Source organism: Phragmites australis, chromosome 11 (genome assembly GCF_958298935.1).
Source record: "Phragmites australis chromosome 11, lpPhrAust1.1, whole genome shotgun sequence".
Taxonomy (NCBI): Eukaryota; Viridiplantae; Streptophyta; class Magnoliopsida; order Poales; family Poaceae; genus Phragmites; species Phragmites australis.
Window position 1 is genome coordinate 7,650,549 of NC_084931.1, and position 19,164 is coordinate 7,669,712.

General features: G+C 41.8%; 1 protein-coding gene across 1 annotated transcript; it reads left to right on the forward strand.

The window, feature by feature from the left end:
* Positions 1 to 9,330: 9,330 nt before the first annotated feature.
* Positions 9,331 to 16,225, forward strand: LOC133884211 (uncharacterized). Its single transcript, XM_062323557.1, has 10 exons — positions 9,331 to 9,547; positions 9,634 to 10,167; positions 10,255 to 10,337; positions 10,654 to 11,007; positions 12,589 to 12,843; positions 12,915 to 13,157; positions 13,241 to 13,462; positions 13,998 to 14,562; positions 14,650 to 14,914; positions 15,970 to 16,225. Exons 1-9 carry the CDS (start codon positions 9,397 to 9,399, stop codon positions 14,853 to 14,855), a joined length of 2,613 nt encoding a protein of 870 aa, XP_062179541.1. The 5' UTR covers positions 9,331 to 9,396; the 3' UTR covers positions 14,856 to 14,914; positions 15,970 to 16,225.
* Positions 16,226 to 19,164: the final 2,939 nt, after the last annotated feature.

Sequence of the window (19,164 nt, forward strand, 5' to 3'; positions counted from 1 at the left end):
AGCATATTTGGAACTTCTTCAATTCTCTATATGCTCAATCTTCACTTAGTTCATTTGTTCAACTTTGTGAATGATCATTTGTTGATCTTTTGGTCTTAGATGTAATTTGGACAATTTTTTTTATATTTGTCTTTCATTTGGTACCTTCAAGTCTTATATGCGATTTTTGTCCAAATTATATCTTTTTGGATCTTGAAAGTGACGAGCATGCTTATTTGATTTAAATGTTAAAATCTATAGCATGTTTGCTCTCTTTGATCCTACATTTAGAGTAAGCCTCTCTCAAGTATTTTTATTGTCTAAAAGGTGCATAGAACTTTCATTTGATTTCAATTAGTATATATCTTCATTCGGTATATATTTTTAATTGGTATCTATCTGTTAGTATGAACTTGAATTGTTATCATTTCAATTGAAATTCATGAAGATGATCTTTACCTTTCAATTGGTATCATGAAGATAATCTTTATCTTTCAATTGGTATCTATAAAGAAAACAATCTCCTTCATTTTCAATTGGAATCAAAAGAAGTACCATATCAAAGCAAGCAATTCAATATCATTCTTAGTAATTTTCTCTTAATTCATGCATTTAATTTTAAAGATTCAATCTTTTATAGATTGCATCATAGCATGAAAATGACTCGCGAAAATGTGTTTTTCTTGCAAGTGCTTTAAAAAAACCTCTTTATTGCAAATATGAGCAATTTGAAGTAGCATATTTTTGTTGGAACTCTATAATCATGTTTATGATTCATCCAATCCCAAATATGCAAAAGATTTCATATCAAATGCTTGAGTTGCTTCAATATGCAATATTGATAAAAATTACAAAATATTTTGCTTGAGGTTTGTTGTCCGTTTTAAATGGCTTTATTGAACATGCATGCTTATGAGATGTTGACACTTTGTGATAAACGTGAAATTCGTTATAATGTCAACTATTTTGCTATGTTCATCATTGAGCCTAATCTATTGCATTTGTGCTTTGGATATTTATTTTGGATTCATGCTTGATTTGCCTTCAATTGAATTTGTTTCAATTGATATCTATTTCAATTGGAATTAGTATCTCTTTTAAATAGAATGCTTTGTATTTTCAATTGGTATTCTTTTTTAAATCTAATTTGGCATCTCTTTGAACCCCTTTGATATATTGTATAGCTTACTCTCCTCACATAGTTCATAATTGGATAAGTGTATTTGGTTTAACTCAAATTATAAGAAATACACATATCATGAGGAGTTTATACTATACATGGTCATGCACTAGCTTTCGATGATTCCTTTTATGGGATAGAGCTAGCGTGCTTTAGAGAAAATTTCTCTTTTAGCAAGTCCTCCATAGTTCTTACCAATTTGATGTTAATTGGGAAAGAATTCGTTTCGATGATTCTATTTTGGCATTGATGTCAATTGGGGGAGAATTTGGACTATATGTTATATTTTGTAAGAAGGCTTTGCTTATGGGGGAGAATTATTTGCTCATGGGGGGAGAATTTGTAATCCCTTATGTTTGTAATATGGATGTCAATTGGGAGAGTTTCAAAAGCAAATCCATGAAACCTCATTGTTGGAGAAGGTTTTGCTTTTCATGAGCATATTCGTTTTTCATCTTGATATATACTTAGTCATACTTGCTTCATATGTATAAAGGAAACCCTGTCCAAAATTTAAGATAAACAATATATGTAATAATATTCAAGATTCATTCACACATGTAAGCATTTCTTCTTCTAGTTACACCTTGCTAACACCTGATGAGGAAGAGCATAAATTTGGACTATATGTTATATTTTGTAAGAGAGCTTTGCTTATGGGGAAGAATTATTTGCTCATGGGGAGAGTTTGTAATCCCTTATGTTTGTAATGTGGATGTCAATTGGGGGAGTTTCAAAAGCAAATTCATGAAACCTCATTATTGGAAAAGGTTTTGCTTTGCATGAGCATATTCATTTTTCATCTTGATATATACTTTGTCATGCTTGCTTCATATGTATAAAGAAAACTCCGTCCAAAATTTAAGATAAACAATATATGCAATGATATTCAGATTCATTCACACATGCATAGATTGTGGGGGAGTTTACTTTATACATATTTAGTTCTACTAATATCAAAACCTTTGTGGTGTTTGATGCTAGTAAAACTAGTTTTGGTAACCTCAAATATCTTTGTGATGTTTGATGTTTCTAGAACTTGTTCTTTGTATACATTCATCTTCGGATTATATGTATACTTAGAATGTTAAAATTTTCAAATATAATCATCTAGTGAGATTGTCATCAATTACCAAAATAGGGGAGATTGAAAGTGCATTTAGCCCTTATGTGTGATTTTGGTAATTAATGACAATACCTATGAACTAACAATGGTATTGAGTTTGTTAGTAGGTTGTTGCATAGGTAATGAATTGAGAGATATGCATGAGCTCTAGGTGTATGGGATTGAAAATGCATCAAGATGAATGAGCTCTAGGTGTTGCTCATAAGAAGAAAGAAAAGCTCAAAAAGATTAGTGATAAACTTGAAGACTTAGTTACTTGTGGAGATCGAGTTACTAAAGGTATGATATTGTCAATTGAGTTTTATGGACTAACCCGTGTGATATGTGCTTAAGAATGAGTGGGGTTAGGTTTTATATGAAGATTGATAATATGCATGAAGGATAATAAGTTATGTGTGGAGATCAAGTAACTTAAAGTACAAAATTTGTCAATTAGGTTTTATGGACTAACCCATATGTTTTGTGCTTGAGAGTGAGTTGGGGTTAGGATCCATAAGAGGCATAAATGAAGTGCTCCGCAAGGACCCTGAGGGCGTAGGCCCAGGCTCGGGGGGTGCGGTCATCTTTCGGCTCGATAACCCCCAGCCCAAGCCTACTCAGGGGATCCGCTAGCACTCTGAAGGCTTCCCGGAGAATGCTAAGGGTAGTGCGTATCCTCCTTGAGCTGAGAGCACTCGGTGGCCAGCGCGGCCTTCTCTTGGGAGAGCTCGCCGCACCTCCGTTGCAGCTCGGCTAGCTGCTTCTCCAGTTTGGCGCATCTGCTAGTCGCCGTCTCCTTCTCTTTGACAAGCTTGCGGATGGCAGCCGGGAAACAGCCGACCCATGAGAGCAAGTTAGGAGTCGGAACGGACTCCTTGATCGAGCCCGTAGGGCCTGGAGCCATCGTCGATGCTCCGAGGGTCAAGGCCAATGCTGGCAGAGGGGCCGGGGTATCTGGCCGGGCCACCATCGGAAGGGTTGTCATGGTGGTCGCCGAGGGCTTGCGACAAACGAGCAAAGTTGCAAAATCAAGCAGAAAAGAGCAATTCAATGTATCTACACCTGCCCAGAAAAGCTTACCTCAGCGACGGAGGACGAAGCACCAGCTTGGACCTCATGAAACTACCAGATCGGCCGGTCGGAGATGACAACCCCACGAGTGGGCGCCGACGCTCGGGGTCCCGCAGGGACGTTTTGACGCCTCCACGTCCGACGATTCTTCCGCCGCCCTCTTCCCACACCGTGTAGACAGCTAGGCCCATGGTGGTGGGGTCGGACCGTGCTTGACCGGGGTGGATCTGGCTGCGTGGCACCGGGTTGGTCTCGATCTGGTCGCGGGGCACCGGGTCGGTCCCGGGCTGGTCGCGGGGTGCCTAGTCGGTCCCGGTCTAGTCGCAAGACGCCAAGTCGATCCTGGACTGATCACGGGGCGCCTGGTCGGCCTCCTACTGACCGACATCACTCACGAGGCCACCACCCTCGACCACCACCTGACCCTGCGAAGGTTGGCTACCTCCCGACCCAGTCGGGTGCGAAGTGCAACCAGGACGGGGGACGACCGGGGCGGAAGTAGACACTTCACGATCAATCTCCTAAAGGGCCTCATCGACCTCATCAATTATTGGCCTCAGGGCATCAACCTTGGGAAGATGCTGAAGATAGCTTGAAAAATAAAACTCTGAACAAGGAAAAAACTTGGAATAGGAAATTTTGGGAAAATGCTAAACATACCAGCCTAACTCGGGCCCTCTCCGCTGGAGGGAGCTCACATAGAGGGACACTCGAAGGGCCACATTTCCTGGCGGCCGTTGCCATTAGCGATCTAACCCGCAGGTCGATGACCTCATCGGGAAGATCTGAAAACAATAATAGTAAAACACCACTCGATCAAGCCTCACGAGGCAAGGGGACGACTGTAATATTACCTACGGAGCTCTCCCGGGTATCATCATCGCTTCCGGTGTACAGGTACGCTAGGCCCGCTGTCGAGGTCGGATGTCGTTCGTGACCCGATCAGCAAGGGATAGTAGTTCGGCGGTCGGCGTGGAAGAGCTTGTCTAACTCTCTGCAAGGTGCGCCGGTGCTTCCGGCACGCAAAGGTTGTCGAAGGAGTCGTCGGTCGTAAGGTAGAACCACTCCTCCCTCTAGCCCGACCATGACGATTTAAGATTCATCTCCAGGTAGGAGCTAGCGGCACCATCTCGGAGACGAAAACTGCAGCTTCTGGTCGCTGGCCCTGGCTGCAGCCGGGCCACATAGAAAAACCTGAAGAGATTGAGACATGGCTCGACCCCGTTGAAGTTTTCGCACATGTGAGCGAAGACGCTCAGCATGATAATGGAATTCAGGTTTAGATGAAGATGGCAGATATCATAGAAGGAAATGACAGTACAGAAGAACTCGGAGAAGGAGGGGACGAGACCTGCCAAGAAAAATGAGGCGAAGATTACAATCTCCCCCTGGCGGGGAGCAAGAACTTATCCCCCAGGGCGGTATCTGCAGGACAGACGATGCGGAAGCAGTCAATTCTCATACATCTGCTTCAGCTTTGCAGCGGTGCATTTGGACTTGGGGAAATCGGCCTCCTTTCTGGTGCGCGGCGCCATGGGAATGTAATGGTGGTTCTTTGAAAGACTTTGGTGGGGATTGTAGGCGATGGTCTCTAGTGCAAGGGCTCGGAAGGAGGAGAGATTTCTAGGACCTTATGTCCTCCCATTTATAGGATCAACTCGGTTCCGCCGCCTCGGCTCCCGAGGACCCATCTGGGGAACCAAAATTCCCTTGAAATCCAGCATCCATTAAGGTTCCTCTCTCCACGATTCTCTCCCTTGCACACGCTTCCCTATTTTCTCTCTCCCACTATCTTTTTTATATGGACACTTAATCTCCCCTCGGGGTGTGGTTTTCTGAACCCATCTCTAAAACAGGCTGCGTCACCGACCACTCCTCGGGCATGGCTTGAGTTTGTCGGGGGCTCGAATGGCACGACCAGACCCAGCCGCGTCCGTGTAAGGATCGGTTCAGGACACCATACCCGCGGGGGAGCATGGGGGCTACTGTCCTGCCAGGACGGACGTCAACGATCGGTTTTGCGGGACTAGTTCTTTTTCTCTAAACAGGGTCCACCACGTGACCACTCGGCATCGCACGAACACACTCCCGACCCCCGCTGGATTTCCCACGACCAGTCCCTACTGGTCATGGGGCAGGTACTCGTCTAAACCAAACCATTCTCATTTAATGTTAATGCCCATGCAGTTTTCCTTTCCCAGGCGCATCCCGCTGGCCGAGGTGACTAGGGTGGACGCAGAGCTTCCGTGTTCCCTCCTACGGCATTAATTGTTACAGGATAGATTCGCGAACGTCACTAAAGGCGTGGCAGGCGCGCGTGGGCGACCGATGATGGGACAGAGCAGGCCGGGCGACCCGGACTGATAAGTACAGAAGGATCTGACGGATGGGACATGCCTCACAGCGCTCTGGAGCTAGCGCGGCGCGTGCGTGCTCTGTAATGATAGCCTATTGTTGACCGTCTAGATAGGAATGGGTCAGATGGATGGGCCCACTTGTAAGGATCTTTTCCCCCTGGGCTATAAAGGGAGGAGAGGAGAGGGCTCCGGGGAGGGGCTAGAAGATCATCTGTAACCAACTGAGACCACAGAAAAAGAATACACAGGATTTATGGCTATTACCCTAATAGGGTTTGAACCTGGATAATCCTCGGTGTTCTTGAGTTGCACATACACAAACAAATTCAGTAGGCACTCCCCGAACAAAGATCACTCACCCGTCATCCGATACACCCCGGAATCATTGTCAGGGATTTTCCCCCGACAGTGATTGACATGTCATGTAGGATGTTTATGTCGGTACTATGTTATCAGCCTTGGTTTTATTACCCGTGTTCTCCTGCCTTCCAAAATCTTAGCATCGTGCAATCTTATCAGCTTTCGAACGTATCTGCGTGCCGTCTTGACTGCAACGACACAATAGGGGTACCACTAATAACTGTTACATGACAGGGTACAATTTATTCAATTATAAACAACACGTACAATGAAAAATTATATAAGTGTAAAGCAGTACCTCAGGATACATTGATGCTACTCATACTGACCACTACGATAGTACAATACACGTAGCATAACATGAATTGACAATACCCTCATATATTACAACTACGATAATACGATACACATAGCATACTGTACATGAATGACCAACATGAAATACATTGGCAAAAACAGTACAGGTTAAGTACAAAATCAACATATGGGCCGTCCGCTAGAACACATCTATATTACTCTCAGTTGTTGCTCCGACCTACCATGCGAGGTGGGATATAGCGGCTTCTTACGTTGCTGGCTCTCTCTTGGCGCAATTGTTCCTATAGTTCCGCGATAATGACATATAGGTGACGGATGTATTCTTGAATGTGTGGTTCCAACCGCGGGTCAATCCAGTATTGGAAACCAAAATCATCCGTCTGAAAAAAGTGGTATATGAGATAAGTAAATGGTATGGTGAAAATTGCAAAGAATGTGCATTTTATTTTGTCGTACTCTGAAATGTGGACAACGGAATAATCGATGGCCTACGTCACCGAAATGCTCATAAACTTGGACTACAGCGTTATCTCCATGCCAACATGGCAGCCAAAACGCATAACGAAGACATTGTAGTTTCCGTAGTAATCTCTACCATAGACGTTTAGATGGGGTGGGGAGGCGGTGGATCTATGGGGCCATTGAGAGGATGAGGATGCGCCATTATCTCGATTAAATGTGAGATCAACAGATGTGTTCATAGATAATAGATTGGGTTTCGTTTATATACAAGAAGTCTCGGAGGCAGTGCAAAGATGTTGCAACATTTGAGAGCCTATGGCCTAGACTACACCGGCCTATTTAGGGTATCATTGAAAAATTTATTCACTAAACTGCACTGACCTATTTGAGGTATCACTGAAAAGTCTATTCGCTAGACTGCACTGGCCTATTAGGAGTATCACTGAAAACATGTTGCAGCATTTGAGAGCCTATGGCCTAGACTGCACTGGCTTATTTGGGGTAGCACTGAGAAGTCTATTCGCTAGACTGCACTGGTCTATTAGGGGTACCACTAAAAAGTCTATCCGTACATGTCTACGTTCTATGTATTACCATTTCAGCCGTTACTACTTACCATTAAGGCATGCTTCGTTTAACGATGAAGTACTGGATAAGAAGCCTTCAACTTTTCCACCAACTCAGTAGATTTTTTTTTTTACCCGGCAATATGTCTTTCCATAAGGAATGCTTCATTTAGTGATGGAGTACTACATGCCATTGTAAATTGTCGTAGAATGTTTACCAGCAGGGTACGAGTCGGTGCATATTGCCTTACGTACTGTACCCACAGACAGGCAATAAATCCTTAAGATGACACTTATATGTGATGTATTTTACTTTCTTCAATGAAAGAGCCGGGTTTTATCATTCTACCAATACATTTTTTGTAAGCCCAATATTTTCATAGGATTCCCTGCCTTCCATGCAGAGGGAATAAATACTCCTTGCTGAACTTTTGGAGAATGATATGACCACATCAAGCAACAATTTTCATAAGGAATCTCTGTCAAGCATCAATGCCACAACTTTTTCAGATTTCATAGGGAATTCTATGCTCCAGCCAAGCCCATGCACTCAGTCAATGCACTAGCCCCTAGTCACTATAAATAAATCTACCCTCATCCATAGATAGATCACTCTTTCCTCAACTACCTCAACTGTAATATCTTAATCAGCTCCATCAAATGCACCCAAAAAACACTGAAGGATTTTCATCCCACATAGGGTCGAACCCCCTGATGTGCTTCTGTGATGACCCTTGTAGGCTTCGCGAGTCCCAGACATCTCCTACACCTATGGCCTATGCTTTTTCATTTGTGCCAACTACAAGTACGATAAGCATCGATATGGACCATATAAGTACCCACCGGTATAGCGACATAAATCATTCGTTACACTTTCCATATGATTTTATGCACTGTCTTACTAATCTTCCATCTTATTTTATTTATCTAGTCTCCTCCACATATCTATGACTTCATAGAATGTCTAGATATGGAGCAAAATAAGGACCAGAAGTAATAGGTCCTAATCACCATACGGTGGAGGAGGGAAGCGTAATAACACCGGAAATACGAGCAATAGCAGGAGGAACTACGACTGAAGCATCAGAACGAGGAGCACATAAGGAAAGCGAAGGAGGAGCGCACCGTAGTTAAAGCATACAAAGCAGAGAGGGAAATGAAGTGGGAGAGGACCCGTCGCGCTAAGGCAGGAGGTCCTAATACCCTGCGAAAGGACAAATATCATAAGTGCACTCAATAGAGAGCATCTATTATAACCCAACCTACTTTCATTCCCTAAGACATGTTAAATTTAACAGCGGCACGCTATTCGTTAATCTTTAGGCGTACCGTACATACAAACGCTTGTTATTATCGTCTCTTTTATGGTTAGGATCCATTCGCGCACCGACGATAAACCTATGTAATATTTTTCAGCGTATGTAACATCCGTATCTGATTCTATGATAATTATGCTCTCCAACTATTATTGTTTGATTAATAGTTTTGTTTTGTCAGTTTTCCCATAGCATAAATTTATTAAAAACAAAAAAATCAAAATTAAATGGAAAAGTAGCTGTTGTCAAATATCATCTTCATGACATGCCACTTATTCATTTGTCATATTCTTTACCGCATAAAAATAGAAGCGCATAGTTAGGTGTTTGAGGGCTTTAGACGGCAGCAACGTAGGGATTGGACAGAACCAAGGCCTTGTTAAACAGTAAACTTCCAATGCTTTTGTCCGTTTTTCGCATGTCGATAGGGTCACATGGTCAGTGCTACGTAGGCTGCCAGCATTTAGAATACCGATAGGATCCTTGTCAGTATTTCGCGTGCCGACGAGTATATATTTTTACAAATTTTTAAATTTAGATATTATTTTTACAATTTTTCAATAAAAAATATTATTAAACAAAAAGCACCCAGACCAGACTGCTGCCACCGCCACGAGGCAGCGGCCGGCCGCGCGGGAAAACCCCGAACGCACCTGCCATCTCCCGCCGAGCGCCCGCTAAAATGCCGACGCCGCCGCCGCCGCCGCTGCCGCGGCGCGACTTCCCGGCGTTCCCGTTCGCGCCGTACCCGATCCAGGCAGAGTTCATGTCCTTCCTCTACGCTGCCCTCTCCTCCGGCCCCGGCGCCCTTGCCCTCCTCGAGAGCCCCACCGGTGAGTGACCAACCACAACCTCCTCCCTCCCCGCCGCCGCTCTCGAAACCCTAACGAGTTATCGGCGTCGATTCCGCCTTCCTCAGGCACCGGCAAGACGCTCAGCATCATCTGCAGCGCGCTTCAGTGGCTCCTCGACCACCGCGACGCCGTGGCGGCGACGCGGAGCCACCCCGGCCGGGCCGATGGACTCGCTGCCGGAGCCGGAGAAGACGACGACGAGCCCGACTGGATGCGAGATTTCACTCCGCCGTCGCTGCCGCCGGAGAAAGAGAGCAGGAAGAAGAAGAAGCCTCCTGCTGTGGGGAAAACTGTGGGTTCAGGGAAATCCGACGGGTTTGGGGAGGAATGCGGCGATGACGAGGGGGAGTTCTTGTTGGATGAGTACGAAAGTGACGGCGGGGACGGCGCGAGCCTGGGGGCGGGGAAGCGGGCACATTGCGGTAGCAGCAGTAGTAGTGAAGGCGAGGAAGAGGAGGAGGTGACGCCCAAGGTTTACTTCACGAGCCGCACGCACTCGCAGCTCTCGCAGTTCGTCGGAGAGCTCAAGAGGACGGAGTTCGCGGGGCGTCTCAGGACGGTGTGCTTGGGGTCCAGGAAGAACTTGTGCATCAACAAGGGTGAGGGGATCAGTTGAACTTTTTTTCTTTCTTTTAGGGGTGCTGCGGGGTGTGATGTGAGTTGATCCGTGGTGCATTTACCTGCAGATGTTCTGAAGCTGGGCAGTGCGAACAGGATTAATGAGAGATGCTTGGAACTGCAGAAGAACAAGAAGACTAGCAAATTTAAGGTCTGCTGATTTTTATTGGTTCCCATTTAGATTGTAATTTGTTTTGAATGCTTAGCTGGCAGTTGTTGCATGTTCCTTTGAATTGTGTGGCCAAATTTAGTTAGGGTTTACGCTTGCCAATGCTTAGCTGACTACTATGTATGATTATTTTTGTTTCATGACATTGTTTTCTTCAGGAATTTCTGCAATTCGAACTTCACTTTATGTTAATTCCTAGTCATATTTATGTTTCCTTTGCGTTTCAGGACTAGAAGTCTGCTGCAACTTCCAACTTGGTTGACTACTACTAATTCATTTGATTGTCGTGAATATGCAGGTTGAGGGTGATAAAAGAAAGGTGCGCCAAGCAAAGACCTCTTGTGGGTGCCCAATGTTAAGGAATAGAAGTCTACAGGAAGAGTTCAGGAACGAAGTGTCAAACCAAGGTGCATTAGATATCGAGGATTTGGCACACATAGGAAAGAAAATTGGAACGTGTCCGTACTATGGTGCACGAGATATGGTCCAGTCAGCTGACCTTGTAGTCCTTCCTTATCAATCTTTATTACTGAAGTCTGCTAGAGAATCACTTGGCGTTAATCTGAAGAAGAGTGTTATCATCATAGACGAGGCTCACAACTTAGCAGATACACTGACTAGCATGTACAACTCGAGGATCACATATTCTCAGGTTACCCTCCCTCTTAATTCACCTTTCCATCACAATTTGGCAAAGATTTTTTTTGCGCTGAGCTTTAGATATCGATATTTTTTAGCAACCGCCAACTGCATCGCCTTTCGTTTCTTTCAGGTGTCTATTCTATTCTATACTTTTAGTTTCGTGTTGATTTATTGAAGTACCTAATTGAATTGTAGCTTCATATTTTGTATCCTTAATGCACATTCAGTAATGTTTTTAAATCACGAAGGAGGAAACTTATGAGAAATTTGGCGTATACAAGGGCTCAACCAAAGAGAATTCTTAGCGGTGAAGCTAATTTGGCTTTTTTTAGATGAAGGAAGCCTTATTTTGAGATTTGATATTCTTCCGGCCTCTGCACCTCGCAAAAAGCTAATGCACCTAGCCATTACAAAAGAAAATGAAAAAAGAATGAAAGGAGAAAAGACTGAGACTAGGTGTGCACAAAATAACACTGAGTTTGAACCCAAACCTACAGCTCAAAATCACCCTACATTCTAGAACAAAAAATGCTTGCTTGATGCACTAGCACTTATTGTCTTACATCCCGGATTGAGAGGATCTCTAAGACTCCCCAACAATTGACATCTTGTAAATAGGAGGTGAAGAACAAGGACACCTAAACCAATTTGCAAGCATCCACAACCTAGCAAAGCCTCCAACGACCGGTCAGACACTATCCCTGAAGCTTCACACATCCAATCGCCACCATCGAATAGTGACGAGCGACCACCTAGCACGACCAACGACTCGACCGGCGAACCCTTGAGCTTTACTTGAGCATCTTCTCTCTAAGTGAGCTCCAACAACACAGGCAAGAACTCCAAACCGATGCCCCAAGGACACGAAGTCGGGACACCGTCATCGCCCGATCCAACATGAGATTTGGGTTTTAACCCCAAGGACCCGTGGGGAAACGGGGGCACCAAAGCGACGCCACCAAGGAGGGGAACGACTCTCATGAGCATCGTAGTCACAAGGCTTTCGCCCGGAGCCCCTGCACAACCCATCACCCCTGTCACCGCCATTGAACTCACAAAGAGGTGGGAGGCCGTGGCATCCGCTGCCATGCGGATCCGACGTCCCTAGCCGCCGCCACATCGAGGGATGAGGGGCGTGCACATATCCCATGCCGGTCGACTTGGATCTCGACGGACCAGCATCCCGACAGTGGGACACCACGGAGAGGAGAACCAGTATCCCAGTAGTGGACTTGGCCACCACAATTTGGCTTGCCTATTTGGTTAAATGGCATATATTGAGATCTTAAATATGATCTTGTCTGGTTCTTGTTCTCTGTTCTCCTTTTTTTAATCAAAAACACAGTAGGGGATTACCCTCCTGTTTCAGCTCAATTTTGTTTTGAAAGCAAAGTTCAATAGTTAATAACTTGAGCATTCCTTCTAAATTGTCCTTTGTGGTGTTTCCTTGATGTAAATTGGGATTCTAGCATCGTATCATGTTCCGCTCACAAGTTTCAAGTTTGGAAACCTGCAAGTTCAGCATTTCCTCATTCTTATTTTCATATCATAACCTCATTATCTGATTTTCGTTTTCCTTTTGCATGGTTAGTTGAAGGCAGTTCTTTCCCACCTGGAGGCATATCTTAATAGATTTCAGAATGTTTTGGGAGCTGGGAATCGAAGATACATCCAGACCTTGACAGTTTTAACACGGTCTTTCCTACGAGTTTTGACCAACAATCAAGATGGTGCCTGCACTATGACTTCAATGACTATAAACCAATTCTTGTTTTCCCTTGACATTGATAACATAAACATCGTAAAACTTTGTCAGTATGTGAAAGAAAGCAATATAATCCACAAGGTGAAGTTTTCTTCCACCACATATCCATTCAATCATCCAATGTCTAGGTAATTTGACTGCTGTTTTTTCAGGTTAGTGGATATGCCAACAAATTAATGAGCACTGAGGATGGTGTAAATCAGTTTGACCTCCAGCATGGACATGATGAAGGAAGCAGTATAGCATGCTTTCAGGCATTGGCAGACTTTCTACACTCCCTACTGAACTGCAATGACGATGGAAGAATCATAGTTGCAAAACAAAAGCTCAGTGGACAACCTGAAGAAGCATATCTTAAATTTGTGATGCTTTGTGCAGAAAAAATATTTTCAGAGGTACTGTAACCTTGCTTTTTTATGTTGCTCGGTGAAATTTGATATTTTATGTTTGACTAATTATAATTTTTGTTCTTTTGCAGGTTATACGTGATGCATATGCTGTTATTTTGGCTGGTGGAACCCTCCAACCTATCGAAGAAACTAGGCTACGCTTGTATCCAAGCTTACCACCAAGCGATATAAAATTCTTCACATGCAGCCATATTGTTTCTCCTAAGAGTATTCTTCCAATATCAGTTACACGCGGACCCTCAGGCATGCCATTTGATTTCAGCTACAATTCAAGGAGCTCTCCTACCATGGTTTGTACTTCATACCTAGAGTCGCCTCCCTATTTGTTTCAGACACTAGCAAGCATACATTGTGAGATTATGAGTTATATGTATTTATCTTGCAGTCAACAGCTGCTTTCCAATAAACATCAATGCACAAATATTTAAAATGGCAGTGTTAGGCATGCAACTACCTTAATTGACTTGTCCATTTGAAGCAATCTAAGATAGAATTTAACTTTGTGTCAAAATGTATCAGCGAGCTGCACTTGTATAACTGTGTGCTCCTCTTTTTAATTGCCATTGCAATGTTAGATCTTTTTTGAATGCACGTGCATGAGTGTTTATCCCTTCATTTGTTTTTGGAAAATATAAGTACTACATGGGTGTATGATTTCATCCATTTGAGCCTCTCACCAACAATAAGTTTCATGTCTGTAATTTTGTAAGTCTGTGTTAATGTGCAGCTTCTTTTTTTGTTTTGTTCGTTACACTTGCTATGCACTATGTTATACTCGAAAGCATTTCATGCTTTGTGCCTATTCTTATTTACTTGTGTCAACAGATTGAAGAGCTTGGACGCTTCCTTTGCAATATAGTGAAAATTGTGCCTGAGGGAGTTGTTATGTTTTTCGCTTCTTACGAGTATGAAAAGCGCGTGTATGATGCATGGACGGCTGCAGGCACGATTTCCAAGATTTCCAAAAAGAAACATGTTTTCAGAGAGCCACGGAACAGTGCTGATGTAGAGGCTGTCCTCAACAAATACAAGGTGGCAATTCAGTCCTGTAGTAAAAATTCACAAGACACGGGCATCAATGGGGCGCTTCTATTAGCCGTTGTTGGTGGGAAGATTTCTGAAGGCATAAACTTCAGCGATGGGATGGGTCGCTGTGTTGTAATGGTTGGATTGCCTTATCCAAGTCCATCTGATGTTGAACTGATAGAGACGATAAAGCATATAGAAAGTATTTCTAGCTCATTGTTAGTTGGGGGTGATAAGGCTTCAGGCAGCAAATATGATGATGAATGTGAACTTCAGCCTGGTTGTGATATATTAAGAAAATGCAATAAAGGTGGAAGAGAGTACTATGAAAACTTGTGCATGAAAGCTGTCAATCAGTCTATTGGTGAGCTGCTTCACTTGAACATTTGTCATGCTTATTTCTTAGCACTGTTGGCATAATTTTTTAGATTATAAAATGTTTCGGTTGCAGGCAGAGCAATCAGACATATAAATGATTATGCTGCCATGCTGTTGGTTGACTCGCGTTACGCACACAGTTCATGGAGCAGGAATTTTTCCTGCCCAACTGACAAGCTTCCTCAATGGATAAAAGCACAACTTACTTGTGCTCAAAACTATGGAGAAGTGCATAGACGGTTACATCAATTCTTCAAATACAATAAACAAATCTGTTGAAATGCTGCAGAACACTTGCTGAAGGCATTGCTACAGTTTATGGAATCAAACACGTGCAGGTTTGTGTATGCCTCCACATGCATTTTTAGAACAGTTTATATACAGAAGTATGGTGATAGTTATCTGTCTATGGAGGCAAGATCAATTTAGCACAACTAGAAGATTGCTAGACTTTGATTGGTATCTATTCCGTATTAATATATCCGGGCTCTTCATAGGAATATACACTATGGAGATGCAGTATTGCCTATTTGTTCAATTCTAATTAAACTTAGGTGGAAACATGAATAATTTCAAATTGGCTTAGTTGTAAATCTTGGTATAATCGAACTGCTCCAAAATTCACATGTTTAAATTTAGAATTGCAGCAAAGTACACAATAATTTCAGTGGAAATTATCTGCCCACCTGTATCATCTGCATAAAAGAATGTGTCCGCACATCTGTATCGCCCAAGGGTTAAAAGAGTTGTTCCTGTATTTTCCTTTGTTGCATCTTTTACCTCTTAAATTGTTTGGAAATATAAGTGGAGGACATAATTTAAATAGGTTTGTTAATTTCTAATGCGTGATTCAAGCATTGGATTTAGGCCATTGCACTTCTCCAAAGGCCAAAATTAGGCTCAAATGACTAGCTTTATATAGGGTTCTATCGCCGTTCTTTACATTACAGGATGTTTGGGAATTAGTTATTTACTTCTTTAGTCTGATCATATTCAGAAGTGTTACAACCAGATTTATTTTGTTTTGACATTGTATAACTGGATCAATTAATACAATTATTCAGCCATTTTATTCTGTCGATCCTTATCATAGTTTGAATAATTCTACATGATAATAAATCTAATAAAACCCATTTTACTGATGCTACACAAAAGTCATTCCTGTGTTATTTATGTTGGTATATTTTTAAGTGAGAGCATATTGCAATTCTGATCCTCTCAATTTGTGATCTTTATATTTGATAATCTGAAATCTACCATCTAGGCAAGGGATCGTCATGCATGCAATTGGATTAACCGAGCTAGCTGCAAATTCAGTAATCTCAGACCAGCTGAGCTAGGTTTAGCTAACCTGATTAATTTAGGTTGTCGTGCTAATGTTATGCTTTTCCAGGAGGATTTCGCTTCACTAGTTTCCCTTTGAGAAAAGCCTGCCTGGAGCTGGTGAGTCCAGAGGTCGACGGTGAACTTGACACTTCATAGCATCCTTGGTACATATATATTATGTACAAATGGTAGAAGCAAAGTTCAGAACTTTTTTTGGCCCAATTTATTTGTAAGATACAAAGTTATTATCCACTTCACTCCAGCTTAGTATCAACTAGTATTGTAGTCACAAAACCAATGCCACTCTTCTTTTCTATTTTCAATAGAAACAAACATTTCACAGAATCCAATTTTATTGTTCCTTCTGAAGGATCCAGTTGGAACATCGGTGTGAAGCCCCAAGATTAGAGTTGTTGGACCCAGACACACAGAGTGAATGAGCTTTGGAGTTCATCTCCCTTGGGGTTATATGTATAGGAGATGTGGGAGGGGTAAATCCCCCTTCTTGCCCTCTAGTGGGATATGGGTGTGTTTGTAGAGTGTGCAGGCCCCTAGCCAGGCTCCCTGGGTGCACTTCGCTGGCGTTTGGTTCCTGCGGAGGCTCATAAGCTAGGATAGGGTGGTGCAAAAGCGGCCTCAAGGCCAGGCCCCATGGGAACGTGGAAAATTTTCATTCCCCGCTGGCTAAGCCTCGGCTGTGCAGCGCGCTCGCGCTCCGCGTCCCCATCCGGTCTCAATGCAGCCTACTAAACAAATACCAGCCCGCGAAAAGTTGGCTATCCAGCCTAACCAAACACCACCATATTTGCTAGGGGCAACTGGGCTAGCCGCGAAAAGTTGCCTACCGTTTTTTTAAAAGACTGTCTTTTGCCGTCCTATGAGAAGGCGGTTAGTCCTTACCGTTATCTCAGAGGGTTATTAGTACTCACCCTCTAAGAGTCCACTTCGCAGCGTCCCTTACTGCTCTTTGAGAGGGCGGCTAGCGCTATTACCGTTCTCTTAGGGGGCGGTTAGCCCCCTGTCGCTTAGAATTTTATTTTTTAATTTAACTTTCATATATGTTTATTTGAAAAATAGTGCATATTCATTCGCTAAAAAATATTAGTTGTACAAATAGTTGTCAAAACAGCATTACAGAGGTTATTTTTGGGAAATTCTGGTTCGATGTAAATTTGACGATATTTGTTTATTTATTTGATGTAAAATTGTATGAGTAATTTTTTAGTGAAGTAATGTTGGGAGGATATAAAATCTAATTTCTCGAACAACTGTAGTTGTGAAACACTATTAGCATAAAACCCGGCACAAATGTTATATACATTGACAAACATTACATAGAACATGAGGTTTGTCATTGATGCGTGAATGGACTCTACCCATAAAGATGTCAATGGGATATGCTTTCTTATCCTTCTTGGGAATATATCCAAAGCCTTCATTCTTGATGGAGAAACTTTGACTATCCAAAACTTATCTAATTTTGGTTTCTCCAATATAACATCTTACAAAATTATTGATTAGTTTTTTTTAAACTTTTTTAACATAATATTTTCATCAATAATTAAGACATCATTGCAAGATATAATTTTAGTCAAAGTAAGTAAATCATCATATAAGGTAGATGAACTCATATAAGGTAAAGTAGATGTATCATCAAGAATATTGTAAGATGTGCTCATATCTACTTTTATTTTGTTGGTTTCATGAGCAATAAGAGAGTCATGAGCTTTCTTGAGCATCTCATGAGTTTCGTTTAGATCCTTATGAGCCGTCTTTAGCTTCTCGTACGAATCTTGAAGAGAAGTGTCTTTTCTTTAATTGCTTAAATTTTGCTCTTTTTTGCTTATGAAGTCATCAAAACTATTTATTAGCTCAACTAGATCATCATATGAATATTCATCTTCATCATTTAATACTTTCACATTTTGCCATAAGATAATGAGGTGTGGAGAAGAGTGAATGTGCTTTCTTGATGGCTACACCGGTAAGACCTTTTTGAGATGATTTTTAATAATCGGAGTCGGAGCTTGAGCTTGCATCCAAATCTCACTCAACATAGCATGCTTGACCATCTTTCTTATTCTTGTATTATTTCTTAAATACCTTCTTGTCATCACTCTACTTCTTCTTTTTGGAATATTTTTGTTCTTTGTTCTTGCAATTTGTAGTAATGTGTTTCTTTTCACCACATTCAAAGTATCTTCTTTCTTCAAAGGAATTATCTTTGCAAGATTGTCCCTTCTTGTTATATCGATCTTGATATATCTTCTTCATGAATTTCTTGAATCTTCTCACAAAGAGAGTTATTTCTTCATCATCTTTCTTTTCATTATCACTCTCTTCATGATCATCATTATCTCTTGATTATTAAGCCTTGAATGCAATATTTTTCTTCATGGCATGGATAGTATTATAATGAAGATCTTCTTGTGACTTATTGAAAATGTCATGAGTGAGAATTTCACTCAAGATTTGCATTGAAGTTGTGTCCTTCAAATTTGACCTCACAAGTAAAGACACAATAGTATCATATTGTTAGGCAACGCTCTAAGAAATTTATAAGAAAATCAACATCGGAAACATCCATACCAAGCCCCTTGAGTTTATTTATTATGTTGTTTAAACGATTGAATATTTCTTCAATACTTTTATTTGGCAACATAGTAAATTTCTCAAGTTTACCTTTATAAACAAAAAGCTTTGCATCCTTAACTATGGTTATGCCTACATGAATTTTTTTAAGCCTTTTTCAAATCTCATGAGCGGTTTTAAGTTTGCAAATGCGATTAAACTCATTAAGACCTAACGCACGATAAAGAACATTCATAGTTTGAGCATTTGTAAGAGTATTATCCCTATCTCCAAAGGTAAGATTAGTGGGATCAAGAATTACATAATCTTTATCCACTATATCCTATAATTTACCGCTCATAGTCTTAAGATAGATGATCATTGTAGTCTTTCAATAGGCATAGTTTGACCCCTAAAAAAACGGAGCCTTTCCCATATTGATATGAGCGTCACTAGCCATAATCCTACTCCAGGATGGTTAAATCTGCTATAAAAAAGAGTTCTAGGCTCTGATACCACTTGTAGGATCTAGGATACTGACTAGAGGTGGTGAATATGCGGTTTTTAAAACTAATTACTAAGCAATCAACGAAACTTGCAGAAATAAACTAAAGATCACTAGAGAAACATAAAAACAACTAAGAGTTATGTTAAGTTTTACAATTCTAGGGTGACATGTAATAATTTATAT

Excerpts from the sequence above, each read along its gene's own strand:
- LOC133884211 (XM_062323557.1), top strand. The coding sequence starts at position 9,397 with ATGCCGACGCCGCCGCCGCCGCCGCTGCCGCGGCGCGACTTCCCGGCG. Across the intron at positions 11,008-12,588 it reads CGAGGATCACATATTCTCAG|TTGAAGGCAGTTCTTTCCCA; the intron begins GTTACCCTCCCT and ends TTGCATGGTTAG. Across the intron at positions 13,158-13,240 it reads CAGAAAAAATATTTTCAGAG|GTTATACGTGATGCATATGC; the intron begins GTACTGTAACCT and ends GTTCTTTTGCAG.